Here is a 25,053-nt window from a genome sequence, read left to right on the forward strand (position 1 = left end):
CCTGCTCCTGTAGTGCGTTCAACCGACTGACAGAGTACAATAAAAACGAAGGCAAAGCCAGGGGCCACGAATAACGCCAAGGACATTGATACTCCTTATTTGGCGGCTGCAGCAGTTGGGCCTGACCCCCATTGTTGCAGCGTGAACGGAAGTCGACTTCGGTCGAGAAATGAGAACACACTTCAGCCAAGATTTTGTTTTTCTTATAACTGTGTTGTTTTGGCCATATATAACCGAAATATGACTAATAAGACCCCACGTTCAGCGATAACACATGCCTTCGGCGATGACATATCTCACATAATACTCGATGGTACCTAAAAATACAACCTACAGCTGCTGTACTCGCTCCTTTGGAGCTCATCCTCTGCTCGAGATATTCTCCACCTTTCCTTGACGAAGCTGCAGTATCAAGTTGGCCAAGGCGGCAATGTCCAGCAACGAAGAAGCGATATCCCAACATTGGCTGGTGCCAAGAGTTTTCCTCTCGTACCTCATTGCTGTCACCGGAAGCTTCTGTAGTGCGAGAATGTGTCTTGGCATCCGTCGAATGAAACTCACTTCTAACTCTTTCCGGTTCATTCACCCGACAGCAATCCAACTCATGGAGAAGTGGCGTAGCGCGACTGATACCAAGGACAAGCTCGTTCTGATGATTCTCTCTTCGGTTGCTCTGGGTGGCTGTGGGATTTGGTGCATGCATTTCATCGGCATGAACGCACTTGAGTTGACACGAGAGGACGGGTCCGTATTGACGGTGGATTTTGAGGCTGGTTTGACGATCCTCTCCTTCATCTGCGCCGTTGGGGGAGTGTTCGTTGGCCTCAAAATCGCGTCTGCTGACCCATTCTTCCTCGAGTTGGAGCAGGAAAAGCGCAAAAACATTCTGGTGTGAACCATTTGTGAAGATTCTCCAGATATCCTGGCCCACTAACACGGGCTTTATGAACACTAGGTAAAAGGCCTCGCGACCACGGCCGTGTCGGACGTCGTGAACAAGCAGAAAGTTGCCAAACGCATCAAGCTCATCGCCCTCTTCTCGCCTCTACCCAGAATTGCAGGCGGGGGCCTCTGCCGCTCTCGGTGTGCTCGTCATGTACTACCTGGGTATGATGGCTCAAAGAACGCAAGCCAGTATGACGCTGACTGCCGGAGTTGTGGTGGTGTCGGTCCTCATCGCATTCTTCACCGCCACGGCTGCGTTCTGGATCCTGTTTCGAGCGGTGAGTGGCCTGTAGTTACCCAGAACTATCGCTTAGCGCTAATTTGCGGATTTTGTACGTTATCCTAGCTGACATTCTTCCAGGACAGCGAGTTGCTTCGACTGGGCAGCGCTCTGATCATGGGTATCGCAGTTTGTGGGACCCACTATTCTGGAATGGGAGCTGCCAGCTACACGTTCATTGAGGACGGAATGGGAAGTGGAGGGTTCATCATAAAGGGGGCTCATGCTGCTGTATTCTCCTCGCATATCTCGCTTTTATATTGCTATTGGGTGATGTCGTGGAGCGTAGCTACAAGTCTGCGCGGCGCCGCCTACCGCACGCATAGTGCAACTAAGCAGACGTAGTCGGTTAGGCCATTAACTTAATGGACAGTAGGGGGGGGGGGCAATGACAACTCTTCACCAAAGCAACGTCGACCAATTTTTTTTTTCACACCAACGCAGAGGTTGGAGCAGAACGGACGAAACCCTGTAAGCTGGAACACCTAGCGTCCTGCAAGCGTCCGCAAGATCGCACAAAAGAGATCATGGTGGCGGCCTGGTCATACCGCAGACAGCTTTCGCTTCTTGCTTGCACTCGTACATGTGACACTTGGGGCAACTTCAATGACGCCGAATCTGATTTCACCGCCTACACTTCTGAAGCAACAAAGACGCGCCCCCGCTCACCAAGCAGCAACTACAAATGTAGCAATAACATGGAGGCAATACTGTACACTGCGGGTGGTCATGGAGGCCTGTCGAAGGGCGTTGCCCTAAACTGGGAGACTGAAGCAAGTAGCTGGGATTGTTCCCTTGACAGGAGGGGGGCCATCGTTGCTGCGTGGACGGAGGCCACGTGGCGACTGACGTCCAGCGAGAAACGAGCACGCGTTCAACTGCAACTCGTGCATAGACCTTTAGTCGAGTGAGTATTCACAGCCCCGCCAGCCGCATTAACCTCCCGTGTCTATGCGGGCAGCCAGGAATCCATGGGTGTTCGGTGGCCCGGCTGAAAGTGGCGACGTCGGCCCCTGTGCCAAGTTGGCACAGGGGCCGGGCACTGCCAAGGCGTCGGTAGTAGCTCGCAAAGAAGCCGCCGAACTCGAAGCGGAAGGCAGCCAACTGTTGAGCATCCAGTGCAACCAGCCTGCAACTCGACCTCGGCGTTTCTTTGCCTCTACAAGAGCAGAGAGCCATGGCGGCATCAACGCGATGATGGCGCCTGGCCGCAGAATCGGTCCACCGCCAAGCTATCGCCGCGCCGTCAGCGTTGTCTCATAGGCGTCGGAGTTGGCGGCAGCAGTTAATTCAGGGCTCAGTGCTTGCTTTGCCTATTGACACCATGGCGGCTCGACCCATTTGAACGTCGATCGGTCTCGACAAGAAAAGAAAAATCGTGCGCGCTGCATAAACCACGAAAACTGAAGTTGAATCAGCAATCTGCCTCCGGTCGGCGTAAGCGGAGGGACACCCAGACATTTTGATGCGGTTCATGGGCCCCCTTGCGCTGCGTCTCACAGAGACTCTCCAAATCCCTGCAGTCTGGCCGTTAAATGGGCAGAGCATTCATCGCGCGGTATGTATCGCAGATGGCAAGCGCTGAACAAGGCTTGTTGGCGTGCTTGTTGAACAAGCACACCAACTTGAGCTTCAGAGAGCCACCGCCTTCGGCCCAAAGACGACGTGGCCCTCGCCAACAATACGGCGACGGACGTTAGCCCCGAGCTCAAAGATCGTTGAGTCCCTCATTCCCAAATCGACGTTCAAGAGCTCAAGTAGCTGAACACCACAACCCTCCCCCACTCCAGCACCATGGCCGCTACCGACCTCATCATGTCCGGCGACTGCGGCGGCACCAACACGCGTCTGTCGCTGTGGAACATCCCCAAGGAGGCCAAGCACATCAAGGGCGACATCGCCCCCGGCCAAATGGTCTTCTCCAAGAAGTACCTGAACGAGGAGTACGCGAGCTTTGCCGAGGTGTGCCACCTCTTCCTGAACGAGGCCAAGCTCGTGAACGAGGTGCCTGCGGCCTGCGTTCTTGCGTGCGCTGGCCCCATTCTTAAGAACACGGTGGACTTCACCAACGTCGAGTTCGGCTGGAAGATCGACGGCCCGGGTCTGGAGAAGGAGCTCGGCATCAAGAAGGTCCGTTTGATCAACGACTTCGCCGGTATGGGCTACGGCCTGCTCACCCTGCGCCCGCACGAGTACATTGTGCTGAACGACGCCCCCAAGGACGAGACCGCTCCCATGGCCACTATCGGCGCCGGCACTGGACTCGGCGAGTGTTTCTTGACCCCTGGTACCGATGGCCAGTACTCGTGCTTCGCCTGCGAGGGCGGCCACACCGACTTCGCCCCCGCCGACGAGATCGAGATCGAGTTGTACAACGAAATCAAGGAGAAGCTCGGCTGCGGCCAGCGTTTCTCCGTGGAGCGTATTATTTCGGGCCCCGGCCTGGCCACCATCTACGAGTTCCTGGCCAAGAAGTTCCCCGAGAAGGTGGACCCCAAGGTGCACGAGGAGTTCCTCAAGGCCAACACGCAGCAGGGCAAGGTGATCGGCGAGAACGCCAAGACGAACGAGCTGTGCAACCAGACGCTGGAGATCTTCGTGGGCGCGTACGGCCGCGAGGCTGGCAACGCGATGCTGAAGTACCTGCCGCGCGGTGGTTTCTACATCACGGGCGGCCTGGCACCGAAGAACCTGGACTACTTCACGAAGAAGGACATTTTCCTGAACTCGATGTTCGACAAGGGCCGTGTGAGTCCCGCCATCCGTGCTTGCCCGGTGTACCTTGTTTTGAACGAGGACTTGGGCGAGCGTGGCGCGCACTACTACGCATACCAGCTCCTGCGTGAGATGGAGTAAGCTTGTGCGACAATCCTCGTTGCTAGTGGTCGCGCTCGTGTAGCATTGAGGTGGACGACTGTCCAAAGAAGCGTTCGAGCATGTTTGATAATAAACCTCTATTGTGTCCTGTCCGTTGGTTTGTACACTCCGTCGAGTTTCACTGATCAACTATAGCTGATCCAGGGACTCAATCGAGACCGTGTTAACAGCGCGATCGGAATTCTGTCTGTCGGATGGGTACATTCCGTTGTTGAAGCGGGCCATCACTGGGCCCGCTCTACCAGGATCTGCAAAGAAGTCGCGGGTGCAGCAGATTCATGGCCGAGCTGCAACTTGAGCAGGACCAACTGCAACTGTCCTCGGCGGGCCTCAAGCTCCACGTTTTTGCCTCCGCATATTTGCGTCGCTCGGCCAATGGGGCGAGCACAGAAGTTTATTTTCTTAATGAAGGCCAAGACTGGTTAGGACTCTTGCATGCTCAGGGCACTTCCCCTACCGACTTGCTTGTGCCAGGCGATCGCAGTTCTCCACATCTTTCTCAAGATTCTATCTTGGGAAAGGTGTTTTTTTACACCGTCTCTGATAGAAACGATAGAAACGACTTGTTACAGTACTCTTTAATTCAGTACATATATTATATACTAGGGCTACGCGTAGGCCGGGATAGCAATTTTATGGGAGCAACCAGGGTTTCCAAGTAATAGTATGCTCTGTCTGGAGATGTTTCTGGTGCACCTGCAGACGAATACATGAATACATTTCCAAAGTGAGATCAAGGCGTTGTAGGAGCCCGGTGTTAGAGTGGTCAGTATGGACTTATCCCGAAGAAGCTTTGAAATTTAAGATTTCTAAAAGGCTGGCCCTACAGCCCATGTTTCGGAATAGGGTTAGGGATAAATGCATACTAAAACCAAGTAAGATCTCCAAACATGTAAAACATGCTGAAATCATGGACATCCATGTTTCGGTTTTCAGGACGGGTGTCATGGCACCCAAATCTATTGCAAATCCCGGTAATCGAGTTGCTAAACGTGGCTCTACCTGTCCTTAAAACCTTTAGAAGGCCGGCCCAGCGCTAGGCAGGGAACTGTAGACCTAAGCCTTGCTTCGGGGCTACGTTTGCGGGTTGTTCATGCTTCTCAAACGCCACTGATGCCGATTTGGTCTCTGCATCACGATAGATTTGCGGGCCATTTCACCCCCTCCAATCCGAAAACATGGGCTGTACATTTTCCGTTTCTAAAACAAATCTGATTTGGCCTCATGCATTTAGGGCTACATAAATAGAGTATGTATTCTCTGCGGTCACACTTTCGATCTTGTAGCTAGCTACTTTTGTACGGTACAAAAGTTCATACCAGCCCGAGTTTAGCTGGTATCGGGCGGGTATCGCGGCCTTCTGACGAAGCTGATATCAGCGATACTGATACTAATATCAATATCATATCAATATAATGATACATATATTGATAAAAATGGTACCTGCAGTAATTTGGCTAATGTCGCCGTCTCCTATTCTTTTGCAGCACTTCCTTGTACTCGGACCAATTAGCCTTCATCAAGCTCATCGTCTCCGCCCGGTCGTTATCAAGCTGGGTTCGCAACTCGTTCTCCGCATAGCCACTAAGACTGAAACATCGCTCTTGACACACGGTAGATAGTGGTTTGGCGAGACAGATTCTCAAGCTTATTTTCACCCGAAAAGGGATGATCCTTATGAGCTCTGAGCATGTGCTTCCTGGGGTTAGCAGTCGTCTGTTGTCGCATTAAGCATGATCTCCGTCCATAAGAGGTCGGGTCTGTGCTTTTTGTGTGTGCTACGCACACGAGACAGATGTGGGTGAACAAGCTGCTTTTCTTCTTTGTGTCAGGAATCGGAGTAAGGGGATTGGCCAGTTTAGTTGAGCAAGCTGAATTTTTTACTTTGAAAAGTATTTTCTTGAAAACTACTAATCTTTTGGAGATAAAACGTGTACACAATGAAAGCCCTGGATTTGCTCTAACATGTGCACCAATCCAGACACAGCAGCTATGAAAGTGCTATTGTAGCGCGCAAAAGAAAACATGCCTACAGTATGCTGCGATCAGTTTAGTAGAGCGGAATAATACTGGTCTTTGTATCGAACTACCATATGGAAACGCGTGGTAAGAGTTTTATAGCCAACCAAAGCACGTATTTCATTATTTCTGCAATATTACTGGTTCTACTAAACTGGTCAGTTCTACTAAACTGGCCAAAACCCTTAGCAAGTACATGGATGAACTCCCAGACAAGAACAAGCATGTTCTGGTTTGAGTGACGCACAGATAGTGGAATACCAACTCGACTCCAACTTCGCCTTCTTTATCTCTACGGCCACGATCACTGGGCGACGTATCCTCGTCGGCCATTCTCTAGAGAGCGCGCACGCAACCGAACCGAGATGGTAGTAGTAGACTTGTACTTGCCGTGGTTTTGTTGGGAGAAGTGGCTATATGCAAGTAACTATGTGCGGTAGCGCACATGGAAATAACCTGGTTAGTGAAATCTACACTAGGTCGCAGGATATCGATATTTATATGCCGAAGTATCATTGGATCTCGATACAGCACCACCACCAATATCAGGTGATACTGATACAAGTATCCGGCCATACAGTATCGATATTTATTACAGGTATCAGCCTTGATATGAACCCCTGTTTGTACCTCTTAGCTAAAACTCCTGTTGTCCTCATACCGCTAATGAAGAAGCGTACAGAGTGATGTGCTGGCGTGGTCATGAATATAAAACACAGACACCCGGGGCAAAAGGATTAGGTGCATACATACATGGATGTATGAAGCTGCAAATACTTCTCATGTTAGGTTCGTTGGTTATAGTTTCTCTTTTTTGCCACCTCTTCCAAACATGCTATATCTACTTTTTTTCGCATTTTATTGGGCATATCATGGGTAATAACTCTCCATGTTAGTTCAGGGGCCGTGGAGCGGTACTCCGGCAGTTGTTGTAGCTCGCGTGTAAGCTGAAGGCAGACAGATGGGTAAGTACGTAGGGCGGTTGCTTGGTTTTGTGGTAGCGAAATGGCACAATAGCTGAAGTCCTGCTCAACGATAGATGTGGTCCTACGAGTAGACGAAAGTGAGTGACTCGGGCGGCGGGTCACTACCATGCAGAAAGACAAATATCGACGCGGCTTCAGTTTACCGGCCTCATTCTACTTGCCTCAGTTACCGAGGTCCGAATTAACCCGATTTTGGGCTGCCTAGCAGCATGACCTATCGGCCACCGCTATCCCAGTATAAATGACTTGCTACAGTACTCTTGAAATTAGTAACAGTGCTCTCAGAAGTGCTACAGCCTGATCTGGCGGTGCCTGCCGTTGTACTTCGTTGAGCTGGTTAGATAATGATTTTCATCTATCCAGCTCAACGCCCACACAAAGTACGTTGACCCTATCGACAGATTGATTCGGCATTGTCCATGGTTCTAAATTTCTAATAATAAGTGGCATTTCTAAGCAGTAGTCAGTCGCAGACTGACTAGTTGAAGTTGTTCCTGGATCGGAATCCAGTCCACCGGTTTCGCGTCTCCGACGGTGAGTACCACTGCTGCGCGGTCCAAAGATGAGAATCGCTTTTAGCCTTCACTTGAAGTGAGCTATCTAGCCGCGATGTGAAAGATTTCGTGAGCGGTCCTCATTCCTGAATCAACGTTCAAGAGCCCAAGCCACTCCCAGTATCTAGCTCTCCCCCCCTACTCAACCATCTCCACAATGGCCCCGTACGTCGCGCTTGTCGTTCTGCACCTTGCTGTAGCCATTCTAACTCTGTCTCGACTGTGAACTGTGCAGGTGGCTTGGATGCTGCAGCGATGAATCGACGACGAATGTCGTCGCTACTCCGGCCGCCCCTGCGGCCCCTGGCCACGACCTCATCATGTCGGGCGACTGCGGCGGCACCAACACGCGCCTGGCCCTCTGGAACATCCCCAAGGGGTCCAAGTACACCAAGGGCGACATCGCTCCAGGCGAGATGCTGTTCGCCAAGAAGTACCTGAACGAGCAGTACGCGAGCTTCAACGAGGTGTGCCACCTCTTCATGAACGAGGCCAAGCTCACGGACCACGTGCCCGAGGCCTGCGTGCTGGCCTGCGCCGGCCCCATCATGAACAACACCGTTGACTTCACCAACGTCGAGTTCGGCTGGAAGATCGACGGCGCCAGCCTCGAGAAGGAGCTGGGCATCAAGAAGGTCAAGCTCATTAACGACTTCGCCGCTATGGGCTACGGCCTGCTCACCCTCCGCCCGCACGAGTACATTGTGCTCAACGACGCCCCCAAGGACGAGACCGCCCCCGTGGCCACTATCGGCGCTGGTACCGGTCTGGGTGAGTGCTTCCTGACCCCCGGCAACGACGGCCAGTATTCGTGCTTTGCCTGTGAGGGTGGCCACACCGACTTTGCCCCCGCCGACGAGATCGAGATTGAGCTGTACAACGACATCAAGGCCAAGCTTGGCTGCAGCAAGCGTTTCTCGGTTGAGCGTATTGTTTCGGGCCCCGGCCTGGCCACCATCTACGAGTTCCTGGCCAAGAAGTTCCCCGAGAAAGTGGACCCCAAGGTGCACGAGGAGTTCCTCAAGGCCAACACACAGCAGGGCAAGGTGATTGGCGAGAACGCCAAGACGAACGAGCTGTGCAACCAGACGCTGGAGATCTTCGTGGGCGCGTACGGCCGCGAGGCTGGCAACGCGATGCTGAAGTACCTGCCGCGCGGTGGTTTCTACATCACGGGCGGCCTGGCGCCGAAGAACCTGGACTACTTCACGAAGAAGGACATTTTCCTGACCTCGATGTTCGACAAGGGCCGTGTGAGTCCCGCCATCCGTGCTTGCCCGGTGTACCTCGTCCTGACGGAGGAGCTTGGTGAGCGTGGTGCACACTTCTACGCGTATCAGCTGCTTCACCAGTAACACGGCAACGTTGATGCCTCGTTGGTCCCGGTGCTGTCATCGTAGGCAAGCTGGCCACCGAGGCTGAGGTGTCTTCAGTTGTAGCGAGGCAGGGTGATAGTTAAATGTTGATAATAACTTCTTATTCGATCGATTGGTACGTGTAGCCGTGCTGAAGCAGCAACGGCAATTGCATTTTGGTGTGAACATCGTTTGGTTTCAAGGTCTCAAGTTAATGGTGTACGGCAGTACTACCCCCAGGTGAAGTCGAGGGACATCCAATGTATGTCATACATGAAACATCGTTTCTATGCCGATGCTGCCACCGCCGTGCGCAGCTGCATCAATCCACTCGGAGACTTCGAATCGGAATGCGTTGAGGGTCTCGTTCCAGAGCAATCCAAAGCGATGATGACTTCAAAAGTCATCAAACACGGAGCGACGTTTCTATATCATTTCTAAACCAAGCAGCACTTATTTTTTAATTTTTTTTTATTTTGGCATAGCCCCCCTTATAATGAAATGTGCATAAAGACTTTTTACCCTTTTTACAGGTACTTTTTACTCCAATTTAAGCCCCTGTATTACAATTGAGAATGGGGTAGGGCAAATGAACTATCATAGCCTGCCCGGGCGATTTCGATCGAATTTTACCTATTTTTAAGAACACACGAACTCATGTTGAACGGCGCCCAAACGCGACCCTTCAAATGTTACCTTGTTCGAAGGTATAACAAGTTATTAAACTGAGGTCAACTTTTTATCGAACCGGAGATCGCCCCGTTTGTATCAGCAAACAAACGATTGCGTTAATCGTTGAGGTTTAAGGAAAGAGTTGACGACCGACGATTTATACATGGACCGTGGAACCCTTTTCAAGGGGTAGGCAAATGACAGTGGAGCCCGCCGTAAAAAACATATGAGAGGTCAGGCACCTCCGTAAAAAGTCTCCGCTAACGTACGAAACAATGTACTGAAGAGTCGTTTGGATTAAGTTATTCATAGATAACCTAATTCAAGGAATCGGTCAGTACACTGATAGATCCTTACGAAGATTGGCATGATACAGAAAGCGGTGACTAGGCCAGACGTGCCATATAGTGGAGACAATAGCCAGGATGTATGCTCTGTAGCTGTGAAGAAAACGTGGAGAATTCTCTTTTTGCCCTGACATTTGGTATATTATTTTGAGAACCTTGATAAATAGACGAAGTATTGTCATTTGCGCAGGAAGTAAGACGTCGTTGCTCTCCAAAATCGCATGCTATTTCCTGAGCAATTTAAAGTAGCAATGTGCAATTCTGACATCAACTTTTGGTCTTGCATGTTAACACAAACGCCAAATGTATAGCTAACACTAGATTTTGTTAAATGCTTGTTACTGTGTAGTGAATCTGGCGAACATATATGTGGAGTGAGACGTGTAGTCGTTCATCTTGAAGCTCTTTTAAATCACTTACAGTGAGTTCGTGTTATTGTGAAAAGCACTTACGTGTTGGGGGGCACACTGCTGGTCTCACTGTTTCAATGAGCTTTAAATTAATGTAATGTAAGAGCAAATTTGCATACCGGTGGTTGTTGAATGTAATGTGACTGAATTTTTCGCCATGAGTTACAATTTTACTGATATATTGGCTTGCTGAATGCTCGAGCACGATTTAGCCTGGTTCTGTGGGGGATATTTAACGATGTCCACCAGGAAATTTGTTGCAATCGATTCAGCGGCCAACGGTGGCAACGCCAAAGCCACTTATAATGATTCGAAAAGTGTTTATTTACTACTGTAGCATGGAAATCAGGACGAAGCAAAAGACTATACATTGATTTACGGTTGAAAGATCGAAAGCTACGACGGCACTACCAGATGCGGCATGAGATCCCTTGCTGTCACGTCAAGCCTCTTTCCTGTCTTCATTTATGGCGGCGACGGATGACTCGGACATGCAAGTTCCAGTTGATCAGCATGTGTGCAACGTCGGGAACACGCGCGCTGCTACCATTGCTCGCTGCGCTCGCTCGTGGCATCGGTCCCCGTGCTGCCTATACCGTTTTCCATATTAAACTCCAAGCCCGGTCATTTTAATAAAATCTGATGCAAACCCGGCACTTCGTGCATCTATTTTTGAAACCAATTTGGTAAAAGTATGAGGATACTTGGGGGCGGTGCTGAGAAGCTAAGATACAACATTTTCCGAAGCAATGCCCCTCTAGCAACCGGGGCGAAAATTCGCCGTGAGGATGCTGCTATACTAGTACTTAAAAGCATAAAAATACTGTTTTCAGAATGGTGCTTGGTTTACCGAATTCCGGTGCGGCAGCGACACCGAAATTGCAGCTTACACTTCCACACACTACAGTATACACACACTGTATGAAACACGAACGAACATCAATGTTTATTACTTCGCATTAGGCACAAGCGCCAGACAAACTGATAGGGCGCTAGGCTACAACAAGTCTACTGCATCTCCTTCAACAGTTGATACGCGTAGTAGTGAGCGCCACGCTCACCCAAGTCCTCGTTCAAAACAAGGTACACCGGGCAAGCACGGATGGCGGGACTCACACGGCCCTTGTCGAACATCGAGTTCAGGAAAATGTCCTTCTTCGTGAAGTAGTCCACGCCAGGCCGCCCGTGATGTAGAAACCACCGCGTGGCAGGTACTTCAGCATCGCGTTGCCAGCCTCGCGGCCGTACGCGCCCACGAAGATCTCCAGCGTCTGGTTGCACAGCTCGTTCGTCTCGGCGTTCTCGCCGATCACCTTGCCCTGCTGTGTGTTGGCCTTGAGGAACTCCTCGTGCACCTTGGGGTCCACTTTCTCGGGGAACTTCTTGGCCAGGAACTCGTAGATGGTGGCCAGGCCGGGGCCCGAAACAATACGCTCAACCGAGAAACGCTTGCTGCAGCCAAGCTTGGCCTTGATGTCGTTGTACAGCTCAATCTCGATCTCGTCGGCGGGGGCAAAGTCGGTGTGGCCACCCTCACAGGCAAAGCACGAATACTGGCCGTCGTTGCCGGGGGTCAGGAAGCACTCACCCAGACCGGTACCAGCGCCGATAGTGGCCACGGGGGCGGTCTCGTCCTTGGGGGCGTCGTTGAGCACAATGTACTCGTGCGGGCGGAGGGTGAGCAGGCCGTAGCCCATAGCGGCGAAGTCGTTAATGAGCTTGACCTTCTTGATGCCCAGCTCCTTCTCGAGGCTGGCGCCGTCGATCTTCCAGCCGAACTCGACGTTGGTGAAGTCAACGGTGTTGTTCATGATGGGGCCGGCGCAGGCCAGCACGCAGGCCTCGGGCACGTGGTCCGTGAGCTTGGCCTCGTTCATGAAGAGGTGGCACACCTCGTTGAAGCTCGCGTACTGCTCGTTCAGGTACTTCTTGGCGAACAGCATCTCGCCTGGAGCGATGTCGCCCTTGGTGTACTTGGACCCCTTGGGGATGTTCCAGAGGGCCAGGCGCGTGTTGGTGCCGCCGCAGTCGCCGGACATGATGAGGTCGGTAGCGGCCATGGTGCTGGAGTGGGGGGAGGGGGGGGGTGTTGCTGTTCAGCTACTTGAACTCTTGAACGGTAAATTGGAAATGAGAACGCTCTGCTCGGCTCGTGCGTGGACGCCATGATTACCAGGGGGGTGTACATGGCATAGTGCCCTTGGGGGCCTCGGGCCAGCGTGCAAGCAAGGCGTGGAAGCTCAAGTTGACATGCTTGATACTAGCCGTCAGTAGGCAACAGTGCGCGTGAACATGCAGCTGTAGTTGCTTCGATCACGGTATTGCTTACTGGCGCAAGGTGAAGCAGTAGTGCTATCGTACTAACGATACTTGAACTGGCAGACCGCGACAGCATCGAGAAGAGTTTTGAACTCGGAACGAGTTAAATCTAAATGAGTTATTTAAATATTAAAATATAATATTACCAATGAATAAATAAAAACAAGGGAAAATATTAACAAATATGCCAGTCATAGATGCCCCCATTTACTAAAATGGTAATTCTCGGTGTGCCAAAATTTGTAGCAAGGTCTTCGTGAAGTGCAAAACGTAATTTATCAAATCTCTAAACAAATCTGAAACTAGCAGCGTGTAAACTTAAATAATAATATTGAGGTAACATTTGCTAAATAAATTGACTTCAGCTTATACATGTATTAGGGGGTTTCAAAGTAGCGATTTTTTGGACAGATCTTTTGCAAAGGATTTGAAAAAGATCAGACCAAAAATCAGACGAACGATGAGCCTCCGGAGAGCCAGGGTTCCCAGCTACCCGGGTTTTCCAAGCGAGGTGGGTGGGTTGGAGCACCTCATGGGGTGGATGGGTTATGGGTTTTAGTTTACCTAGCCCCATATGGACGTTCTACAACACCAAACCCGTGATATCCGATCTCAAAACCTCTAACTTATAATTTACGGCACAATTTGATCGTATATATATCACTGTTATATGCGTTTTTAGGAATAACCCATAACCCAAGAATTCGGAGGCCGGGGTGGGTGGGTGGGTAACCCCGGGGTTACCCAACCCACAATTACCCCACTGGGAACCCTGCATAGAGCGGCACCAAGACGCCGCTTGAAGCCGACGCAGAGCAGCACCTAGAAGGCGGCCGGGCGCCACGCGCACACCAACATGACGCCAAAGACGCCGGGTTGGCGGGCGGTGCCTTGGTCAGCTGCTAGCTGCTGCTCGGTTCACGAGCGGAGGCTTCAAGTGTTGCTCCGGTTGCGAGCGTTGGCCTCCAGCTTGGAGGACCAAGAGCAAATCCTTAGGTCATAGCAAAACCGAACAACAGCACGCTGCGATGGTCAAAAGATCAGACCCATCCTTTGCAAAAGATCTGTCCAAAAAATCGCTACTTTGAAACCCCCTATTATGGTTGAGGGTCCCTCATTGTTTTACGTAAGTATACTTAAATGAGGGCCAATGTGAATACTTATGTCTCTAAAATAAAAATTCTAAACGCTTAAAGCATGTACTGTATTCAGGCCTGCAAACTGCAGATACTAATACACGTACCCGGGGGCAAAACTGGCATGGAGCAGTGAAGTCTAAATCCAAAGGCTATACTATGCTACCGCTAACTATTACGAACCACTCATGCGGAAGCAAGAAGACAGCACTAAAATTAGTTGGCATATTAGTTGCTGCAATCGTTAACTGAAGAAAATCTATAAATCGCTTGCTACACACAGTTCTGCAGCAGCGGGGGCAACCGAGTCATACCGGCGAAGTCGTTGATCAAACGGACCTTCTTGATGCCGAGCTCCTTCTCCAGACCCGGGCCGTCGATCTTCCAGCCGAACTCGACGTTGGTGAAGTCCACCGTGTTCTTAAGAATGGGGCCAGCGCACGCCAGCACACACGCAGTGGGCACTTCATCCACGAGCTTGGCCTCGTTCAAGAAGAGGTGACACACCTCGGCAAAGCTCGCGTAGTTCCCGTTCAGGTACTTCTTGGAGAAGACCATGTCACCGGGAGCGATGTCGCCCTTGATGTGCTTGGCCTCCTTGGGGATGTTCCATAGCGACAGACGCCTGTTGGTGCCGCCGCAGTCGCCGGACATGATGAGGTCGGTAGCGGCCATGGTGCTGGAGTGGGGGGGGGGGAGGGGTGTGTGTTGCTGTTCAGCTACTTGAACTCTTGAACGGTAAATTGGAAATGAGAACGCTCTGCTCGGCTCGTGCGTGGACGCCATGATTGCCAGGGGGGTGTACATGGCATAGTGCCCTTGGGGGCCTCGGGCCAGCGTGCAAGCAAGGCGTGGAAGCTCAAGTTGACATGCTTGATACTAGCCGTCAGTAGGCAACAGTGCGCGTGTACTTGCAACAATTTCGTGACGTTAGGGGTGAGATGTAGCTGATAGAGGGGAATTCAAGGTCGGGCCGGTTAAGGGCAACTTCAATACTTGTATGTGCAGATTGTTCTGCGACACCAATTGCTTCCGAAAAGAGCCTTATGGCCCGCTCACAGCTCTGTATTTAATTGCTCGCCAAAGACAATGTCATGTCCTTATTTTGATTTGGCTTCTATTGTGCTTTGATTTTGGCAATATGAGGCGAGATTTGCTGTATTTATAGCGACCACCTGCTAGATTTACGGAATGGCGTTACAGCAACCATATGACGACGAAACGACAGAAATTAAAGCAACCACAAGGCCTAAAGCAACCCTAAAACCAGCTGGCGCCCGGTAATTTATTTTAAATGACGCGTAAATGACAGGGACACGTCGCCCTCGTCATGGTCTTGCTACATATATATCTAAATTTAGACACGTCGTGGTGGCGTCTAACTGATGTTCTCTACACAGCAATACGTGAAACACATGACAATATGTGTCCCACATTTTCAACACTTAGCAGATTTTGAGCGACAGCAAAAATGGAGAAGAAATCGCTGGCACATGAGCTGGTGCGCGCGAGAATCGCCGAGATTGCACTCCTCAAGAAGAAGCTGGATGAGCTTACCGAGCATCTGGAAAAGCTTCTGGCAGCGCAGCTACAAATCCAAGCCCTCGTCGAAGATCGCGAAGAGAACAGCTATGCGTTAGCAGCCGTCTTGGGCGATGAAGGGGCCGACCAAGGTGGTCTCACCGCAGAGGACGCCGCTGTTTCCCTCGATGTTCTACTGGAGCTGGCGGTGCGAAAAATGAAAGACTAATGCAGCATAGACTCTGTATTTAAAGGTAAATACAGACTGTGGTGTTTCTCAGAGCTGGTTCTGTAGCTGCTGATGAATCTGGCTAGCTTTAGCGACGTCGCGTTCAGAGAGATGACGTTCTTGGGAGTAACACATGATGACCCACAGCATTTTCAATCGCATCACCTTGACGTCGTTCTTGGAAATTCTAGAAAGTTGCATCTGCAAGTTCCCCGTAAGATAGCTGTGGGCTTGGGCTACTACCATTACACCACAGCTAGCAAATCAGGTTGTTGAGGGGCACAGATCCACTCAATCGGATCGAAGAAAAGATGGCCACGGGGGTCAGAAGCCTTGTGCCACCGCTCCACATAACCACGAAGCCCCTCCTTTCCTTCATTTTCTTTGTCTTTCGGAATTCCAGTCCACACGATTTCCATTTCATGGTGATAGTCATCATCAATGAGCGGGTCGTACATGTAAACATGCACCCGAAGCTTGCTTGTTTTTGCCGTGTAGTGGTCTGCGTGCAGATTAACGGGGTGGATAATAAAATTCGTTGCTGCAAGTGCTGTCTTAGGGAGACTTGGCCATCCGATAGCCCATGTCAGTGATGACAGCACATGGCACTTCCCCACCGATCTCGCAAGGGTCTCCAAGCAAAAGTCCACAGGGCTATCATTTAGCCATCCACGACAGATCCCTCCCACGATGTTGTCAAAGCTGATCAGGACTTTGTTGGAGAGCGTCACAAATTCAGTGCGTAGCCGACTTGAAGTACACTTTGAGATAATTTCGTTCGCTAGACCTTGGTGCCGCTCGGGAACAGCATCACGCGGTAGTCCTGCAGTTGCTGTCTCCGCAGCGAAAAGATCCACGATGGAGTCAACTTTACGCCAATCTTGCTCCAGCCACTTTCGGTCCTTCAACCATGAGGTACACTTCGCCTTGATCGCGTAGAATCCTGTTAGAGCACCAACATATTGTCTAGAAAAATAAACATGTTAAAGCAACCCTATTAAAACAACCATATCGCTAAAGCAACCATATCGCTAAAGCAATCATACCCGCTAAATTTCCACAGTTTTGGATCAATCGCCAAGACGACGTCGAGAACAAGTCCTTGCTTCTTGGCCTTTTCATCCAGTACAATTGGCTGCTTCTCCTTCCGGGTAGTAGTCGTTGCTGCCTGCATTGATAGGGCGAGGTCTTGTGGAATTACAAATGTGTGCATGTAGTCCGCAGGTCGTACAATTTCCCAATGACAATCAATCTTCCGAGCTCTTAGATAGGCATCGTCCAGCTGAACAGGATACTTCGACAGCATCTCCGTCACGCGCTTCAGATTTGAGGTGTTTCTGGCCCAAATCAGGAACTGATCCAAGTCACGGCAAGTTCAGTGGGGTACTTGTGAATAGCAAGACGGTCGGCTTTGAGACTGATCGTAGTTTGCCTCAGCTGTTTCGGAGTTGACCTTGACTTTCCTTGGCTTGGTGGATTAGAAACTCTAACGACATCGACCTGGCGCACGCGCGACTCTGTGTCAGGCTTCGTAGAGCTTGAAACCTTGTCACAGCTACTCATTCCGCAGCTGTCATGAGATTTCTCGTCGATGGGAGGTCGAATTGGAGATGACTGCGAAAGGTGAGTGCGTTGTGTCGGTAACATACTTTCGTCGGACTCGTAATCGCCATAATTCATGGTCATGGGGCTGCTTTCCAATGCGTCCATGAGCGTCATAGTCACCATTGCCTCCACGGGGTCCAGAATGGAGTCTGAGACAGGTTCAGATACATCTTCTTCTTGCTTGCTATCTTCAGCAGATTCTGTAGAACTCGGTTGGGGGGCAGGGTTGACACGGTTGAGCCCTATGTCGATCGTTTCCTTCCAGGCACTTAGGTCTTGGTAGAAGTCTGCACTAGACAAACTGACAGGTGTTCCAATAGCGGTTCCAGCATCGCTTTTGCGTATGCGTATTTTTCAGCTGAAGACAACACAACCTGGTTTGCTCGTTCACCTCGGCGTAGCCGTACGTACGCAACTTGCTTCCTAGCTTTGGTTGGCGAAGCGTTACCCCCCGCAGCATAAAGTGGTTGTTCTGGTTCAGCCCCAGTGTCGTTCGGCAACTTTACTTTCGGCAACCTTAACTTGGACATCTGCACAATTGGCTGTAACATTTCCGCTGCAGCCGTCAATTCGTTTTTCACTTCCAAGGTCTGGTACGTTCTCCACCGATCATGAATTGCCATAGCTGGAAGCAGTTTGAAGCCATGCCCCTCGCGTGCTAAGTGCATAAGATGACGACATGGTAAATGGTGACTGCTATAAAATAGACAAGTACACGTCCACTCCACATCGTGACAGCGAAAGGTTTGATTCCCGCAATAAAATTTTCCATTGTGAAGGACTCGACGCTGTACGCTCACAAGTCGCATCTGCCATGAAGTTCACAAATCGTTCCCACTCTTTTCTCACTTTCTCGAAGGTGTCAGGGTACAGTCGAGTTGCTACCGTCCGGAGAAACATCGGTATGGTTTTAGGAACGGGCGAAGTCGAATGGTGCTGCGCGATGACGAATCCGATCTGCTGAGTTATCATGATTTGATGCTGCACCAAGCCCGCAATAGTCTTGTCAATTCGTGTCTTGTGCCCCAACAGTATTTTCACTTGATTCCAGTTTGAATCGATCCTGTTCGTTGTAGTATCCCCAGCCGTGAAAACTTTGCTGCGAACAAAGTTCGCCCACATGTCTCGACACGAGTCCCAGTTCTTTTCAAAGTACGAGAATAAAGCTTGTTTCTTGTTGTCTTCGCAGTATTGCTTTAATGCACCGTAACTAGAATCGTAACCTGTCTCTGTGGAGCTGCATATGGTTTGTTTTCCAAAGTTAGCGTTACCACAAGAATCATAAATAGAACCTGTTGCGTACCTGTACAGCGTTTTTATCATCAGGTTGAGTAACTCGTCGCGTTCAGATATCTTAAGCTTGTACGGGCCCGCTGCATCACCTTCTTCCAGTACGAAATGGCATGGAATTGACAAAGTAAAACTTTCGCAGCAGGAAATAGTGTTTTCAGCACGCTCCACTCAACGAAATCTTTGTCGATCACGATGGAGGATATCATCCGCCAACTTGGGTTCTTCTCTTGGAAATACTCCAGGATTGTTGTCATCATCGGAGCTCGTTGGTTGAGGCATATGAAGTCTACAACTGGGAACCCTCTACCAGTAGCGGTTGTGTCGACCAGACTCCCTGAAATATTCAACACACAACAGTAGAAAATCACTTTGTTAATAAGGTTGCTATATCATCGATATGGTTGCTATAACTACGCAAGGTTTCCGTAACAAAGATAAAGTTGCTATACCGAACAACTCATACGCACCCAAGTGATAGCCCAAATTGTTCGTGCCGTGAGTGAAATCCATCGTAAGAGTGTCGCCCCAGCGCTCGAACATCAACTTCTGCACCTTTGTTTGCATCACGATACCGCATGTCACGTCCATTTGGTCTTGAATAACAAGGACGTCACTACCGTCTAACTGGCGGATAGCTTGCAGCATGTCTTTCAAACGGGCCTTCGCTGCGTCGTGCCCCATAATACTGCGGATCAGATTACGGGTCTGTTGAGGTGTTATTTTGCAGCCTAGCAAACGCACAAAGCGCGAACAGTAACGTAAGTGTCACTTCAGCATATTATATATAAAACTACGCACCGATTCTCTCATTCAGGAAGTTCGTGATGTGCTTGGAAGAAACACTAGCATCCGTTAAAGTCTTAACATCTTCGAGATCTTGCTCGTCCAACGGAAGTGTCTTTGTTGTCAGGTACAACGATGCTTACGTTCGGGTGGTCGGGTGCGTGTGGGTAAAGTTCTGATTATCAACAGCGACATGTGAGAAATACTAACAAAGCAAGCAAATACACGAAAAGGCAGATACCTCGTTTCTTATGACAATTCGAAATTTGCCATTTTCCATCCGCTGAACGGTTGGTGTCATGCGTGCAGGACACCCGCAATAGTTGCATTTTCTATTGCGATGTCCCTTGGAGCGCGACGCTTGCGAAACACCGTGTGTACAGCGGAGGACCTTGTGACTCCAATTAAACGTGAAGGGATTTGGTCCCGATGATTGCTGCATATGAAAGGGGGTTTCGTTAATAACTTAAATTTCTCATCAAACAGAGGTCATCACACATACCTGTTGTACTGATTTCGTGTCTCCGAGCTTCGTACTAGAAACTTGGGGTGGTGCTTCTGCTCGTATATTTTCAAGTGTGCGTTGAACTTGCTCCAACTCTTGATAATCGCTGGGGTAAAGGGCGGAACGGGGTTGATAATTTCTTCGCGCTCCTCGTTGACCTCCCGCAACTCGTCAAGGTGCTTGCTTGATCGCTTCCGCGGTATGTACTGCTTGTTCCGCTTGGATAAACGTGGGGCCGAATCAGCGTCGACAGACTCGTCAAGCTGCAGCTCCGCCTTCCGCTTTTTCGCGAAAGATTGGGCTTCATCCCCAGCAGAAAGCTTGCATTTGGCCAGAGCGGTATCTATCGATTCCAAAGTGAATGTCAATATTAATGATAGCGCAACCTTTTTGCTTAAAGCAACTTTAACGAGAATGCCTGGTGTTTTCTTGCGTGCTGTGGCTTTCTTTCTCAGCTCGGGGCTCTGTTTGCGTGTCCTGCGTTCTAAACAAATTAAAAAAATACACAATACATTATCAGTTCAACTCAATAAGTATCAACAATAATCCAAACGAGTCTTACCCGCTTCTGCTTCGTCTTCTGTGCTGGATTCTCCGTCGTCGTCTGCCTCCTGTTCATCGTCACTCGCCTCCTCTTCATCGTCGTCACCCTCCTCTTCATCGCTATCGCTCTCCTCATCATCATCGACCTCTTCTTCGTCTTCCTCCTCTTGGTAGCAATCCTCCGTCTCTTCGTCGCAGTTGTCTTCCTCATCCTCCTCATCCAGAACAAAGTCTTCGTCTTCGTCGTCGTCTTTTTCAATCCCGAGAGCGGCGTACATATAGTTTAGCTCCTCGTTTACGTTCCGCAGCTTTCGGTCTAAACAATACATACCGACATAATTCAAACAAAATGTGAGGCACGTAGATACTTTCGTTGCCACCAACATGGAGCATACTGATTACCGTTTATAATGGCTCCCCCCGCAGGAGCCATCGGTCCCCCCTCGCCGTTTGGTGCTTGACTGATTCGCGAGAGGTGCGTGCCCCACGTGGCCTCCGTTCAGCAGCGCGATTCTTAAAATGAGCGGCTGTGAGGTGGCGCACTTAATGGCATCGTACCTAATCAGAAGCGCACTTTAGCGTGGTTTGCGTACCTAAGGGCTTAATGGTAATTTAGACATTTAAATTACGCTCGTAATTTTTGAAATCCCTAAAAGCAACCATACATGTCTCACAATGGCTAAAAGCAACCATACTTATGGTTGCTCTAACCACTCCCAGATTTACGATAAATCGAGGTGCATAAATGGGTGGAGGCCTAGAATTACGCTTTTAGTGTAATTCTAGGCCTCCACCCATTTAGCGCCACAATTGCACTTTTGAAAGTGCAATTGTGGCTGTGCAGCTGCAATTCTGTCGGTTTTTATCCACAAGCACCTACACACACGGCAATTATGCATAAGAGGGTGGATGTGCTGGGGATCATGGACGATGGTGTACTGGGCCAATGCATGGCTGCTGACAGGCCCTCCCAAGCCGATATATATATGAGGAGATGGATTTATGCATAATTTTAGCAGGTCGTGCATCTTCTTTCACACATATTTAGGAGCAGGCTTTGCCATATTTAGCGTCTAAAATGGTCGGCAAAATAGCTGCAAAGCACAATACTTGAAGTATAATAATAATAATAATAATAATAATAATAATTTAATAGGCTCACTCTTTCGCTGCACGTGTTGAAACTAATTGCGTGATCACGGCAGAGCTATCTACTGAATAATTACGTATCATTCGAAGAGTTTCCAATATAATAGGCTGTTTACGGTCAATTTTTATTGGTATCGATATATGGACAGTGATTCCTAATAATATGTGGTGATAATAAATCCCCTCATAATAATGTATTTGGAATCAGGTAGCTCCATATAGCGGAAATGCCCGAGTACTGTCCGGTATTCTATTTATTAGAAGCGGGCCAAATTTGTGCAATTACGAAAGCGGTCTTTTATTTGGGTAGTGTCACTTCCTCAGACAAAACGATGACACCTACCAATGAGAGCATCGGGTCTATTTCTCGAGCAAAATGATAACTTCGTACAGAGTATCATCGATTGTCCGCTTACGTGAGCGGTTGTCGAATACCGTACCTCCCCCTACTCTTTTCATCCATTAGCGGTAGAATGTTGGACCATCTCAATGCCTACAGGTCTTGTAATCGGTTAGGGCTTCTAATTTTGGACCGCTTTCAAAAATGACCAGAGGGCTTTTATTCGGGACAGGTGCTGTATTCGGGAATATCCGTTAATATGGAGCTTTACACTAATTTCGTGGAGCCGTACTAGACAGCATGGATTTCTTAAATCAGTTAGCTGCCACTAATCGACTACAGAGTATTATACCTCCGCTAAGTTGAAGCTTGTCATATTGGTTCTTTTCTTTAATAAAACCAAGGTTGAGGTGCATTGTGTTACTGACGTCTTGCAACAGTGGCGTATTTTTCAAATATTTAGAGAAATCTATGAGCATGTTCATATTTATAGCTTAAATTCCTTGGCCTTGGACTACAATGCACTTTTAAAAAATAGCTATTTCGCACCTTGAGTTGTCCCATAAGCCGTCTCGTAGCCATCCCGTAAGCCGTGTACCCCACGATTGCAAAATACATTCGATGCGTTACATGGGCTACCAGGGAGTAGGTGAATGAAGTGTAAAGTGTGTACAAGCGTTTTTGATTATCAGATTTTTGCATGGATATGGTCGATGACTTGGTTTGATATTCTATCTCCGTCCCACCGAGTAACAGAAAGTAGGCATACGAAAGCCCCCTCCCCCCCCCCCCTCCCTCCCCTTATTTGCCTTCGCAGATTGAGGTGAATGCATCAGCGTTGTGCCTGCGAAACACATGACTACTGTAGTATCTGCAACTGGATTGAGGACAAAGGTTGTTGTTTTGTTCGAGCAGACAGCGCGAAGTGGAGGTTCCATTTCTAAGCAATGTAAATATTATTTTTTAAAGATGTAGAAATTCAATTTTCATATTTGACTTTCTTAGAGACTAAAAATTGGTAATTGATTACCACTGTCAATGTCTAAATATTAGAAATATTGATTTCGTCGGACTTTAAAAAGTCCGACGAAATTAATATGTTTTTTTAAAATAGAAGTAAAAAAGTTCATAATAAAATTTTATTATGAACTTTTAGATTCGTCTTTTTTTACTTTTAATATAATATAAAATGAATTTCTATCGTTTAGAAACAGTCACAGGATTTCGTTTGGGCAGCCGGGCTTAGGTCGAATTCATACATGTACACTTACACGAGCACTGCACTCCACCTTGTTCGTGCCTAAGATTCACAGCCTGCAATGCGTGTATTGTAGCAATACGGGGCAGTGAAGTCAAGCCACGCATTCGCCGAAATGATCCAGTCAGTCCATACATACATGTACTTACCCGCTCAACTTGCGTCGCATTTGCCGCGGATTTGTGCGGATGCTGACCGCACCCCAACTTCAATTCCCATCGTACTACACACACGCGCCAAAGCTGACGGCGGCCGCCACGTACCCACACCACGGGCCCATAAGCATGGCCGCCATGAAGCGCTGACGCTGTTGAAGCGACCGGGTCACCACCGTGTGCACTGGCCAAGCTGAATTCATTTTCAAATCAACCTCCGAGGGCTCAAGTCGATCACTTCCCCGCTGCACTTCATCGATCAAGCACCATGGCTGCCACCAACCTCATCATGTCCGGCGACTGCGGCGGCACCAACACGCGTCTGTCGCTATGGAACATCCCCAAGGAGGCCAAGCACGTCAAGGGCGACATCGCTCCCGGTGACATGGTCTTCTCCAAGAAGTACCTGAACGAGGAGTACGCGAGCTTTGCCGAGGTGTGCCACCTCTTCCTGAACGAGGCCAAGCTCGTGAACCAGATCCCGGAGGCCTGCGTTCTTGCCTGTGCTGGTCCCATTCTCAAGAACACGGTGGACTTCACCAACGTCGAGTTCGGCTGGAGGATCGACGGCCCGGGTCTGGAGAAGGAGCTGGGCATCAAGAAGGTCAAGCTCATTAACGACTTCGCCGCTATGGGCTACGGCCTGCTCACCCTCCGCCCGCACGAGTACATTGTGCTCAACGACGCCCCCAAGGACGAGACCGCCCCCATGGCCACCATCGGCGCTGGCACCGGTCTGGGTGAGTGCTTCCTGACCCCCGGCAACGACGGCCAGTATTCGTGCTTTGCCTGTGAGGGTGGCCACACCGACTTTGCCCCCGCCGACGAGATCGAGATTGAGCTGTACAACGACATCAAGGCCAAGCTTGGCTGCAGCAAGCGTTTCTCGGTTGAGCGCATCATTTCGGGCCCCGGCCTGGCCACCATCTACGAGTTCCTGGCCAAGAAGTTCCCCGAGAAAGTGGACCCCAAGGTGCACGAGGAGTTCCTCAAGGCCAACACGCAGCAGGGCAAGGTGATCGGCGAGAACGCCAAGACGAACGAGCTGTGCAACCAGACGCTGGAGATCTTCGTGGGCGCGTACGGCCGCGAGGCTGGCAACGCGATGCTGAAGTACCTGCCACGCGGTGGTTTCTACATCACGGGCGGCCTGGCGCCGAAGAACCTGGACTACTTCACGAAGAAGGACATTTTCCTGAACTCGATGTTCGACAAGGGCCGTGTGAGTCCAGCCATCCGCGCTTGCCCCGTGTACCTCGTCCTGAACGAGGACTTGGGCGAGCGTGGTGCCCACTACTACGCCTACCAGTTGCTGCAGGAGGCGTAAGCCTTGTATGAATGCTTCGGTCTTCTGGCCGAGCTAGGGCAATGCGAATAGCGGCCCGAATGTGTTTGATAATGAACCTCTTTCGTTGCGTCTTGTCCGCTTTGGTGTTGAATTCGAGCTGCTTGATGATGCGTGTCAGGTCTCCGCCGCGAGGTCCGCCGAGTCCATGCACCATTGTATCAAGTGCCGATTGCTGGTGCGCGGCTGGATGTGCACTCCGCGAAAGTCAAGTCAAGTCGGGAGTCAAGGTCAAGGGCAACGTGTTCCGGATCAAATCAGACTCGCTCGAGCGTCGAGGCTGCTTCGACTTGGGCTCGGCCCCAACTTGGGGCCCCCAAGCAGCCCGCGAGGCCGAGCTATGCACTAGTTGAAGTAGGCCCATACTGAGACCAAGTCTCAACGTCTGACGTCACGCAATGCGGATGCATGGCCGGGAGCGAGGCCT

General features: G+C 50.0%; 2 protein-coding genes across 2 annotated transcripts; both read left to right on the forward strand.

Annotated features, from left to right (window-relative positions):
• Nucleotides 1-430: 430 nt before the first annotated feature.
• Nucleotides 431-2,488, forward strand: PHYSODRAFT_303938 (hypothetical protein; the record flags this gene model as incomplete). Its single annotated transcript, XM_009534240.1, has 5 exons — nucleotides 431-889; nucleotides 1,062-1,223; nucleotides 1,307-1,566; nucleotides 1,779-2,132; nucleotides 2,191-2,488. The coding sequence occupies 5 exons, from the start codon at nucleotides 431-433 to the stop codon at nucleotides 2,486-2,488; spliced, it is 1,533 nt and encodes a 510-aa protein (XP_009532535.1).
• Nucleotides 2,489-2,984: 496 nt separating this feature from the next.
• Nucleotides 2,985-24,701, forward strand: PHYSODRAFT_286936 (hypothetical protein). Its single transcript, XM_009534241.1, has 2 exons — nucleotides 2,985-4,060; nucleotides 24,591-24,701. The coding sequence occupies exons 1-2, from the start codon at nucleotides 3,020-3,022 to the stop codon at nucleotides 24,606-24,608; spliced, it is 1,059 nt and encodes a 352-aa protein (XP_009532536.1). The 5' UTR covers nucleotides 2,985-3,019; the 3' UTR covers nucleotides 24,609-24,701.
• The last annotated feature ends 352 nt before the right edge of the window (nucleotides 24,702-25,053 follow it).

The sequence above is a fragment of the Phytophthora sojae genome (assembly GCF_000149755.1).
Source record: "Phytophthora sojae unplaced genomic scaffold PHYSOscaffold_7, whole genome shotgun sequence".
In the NCBI taxonomy this organism is placed as follows: Eukaryota; Oomycota; class Peronosporomycetes; order Peronosporales; family Peronosporaceae; genus Phytophthora; species Phytophthora sojae.

What these genes read in the sequence shown, in the direction of transcription:
- PHYSODRAFT_286936 (XM_009534241.1), top strand. Translation starts at nt 3,020, where the DNA reads ATGGCCGCTACCGACCTCATCATGTCCGGCGACTGCGGCGGCACCAAC.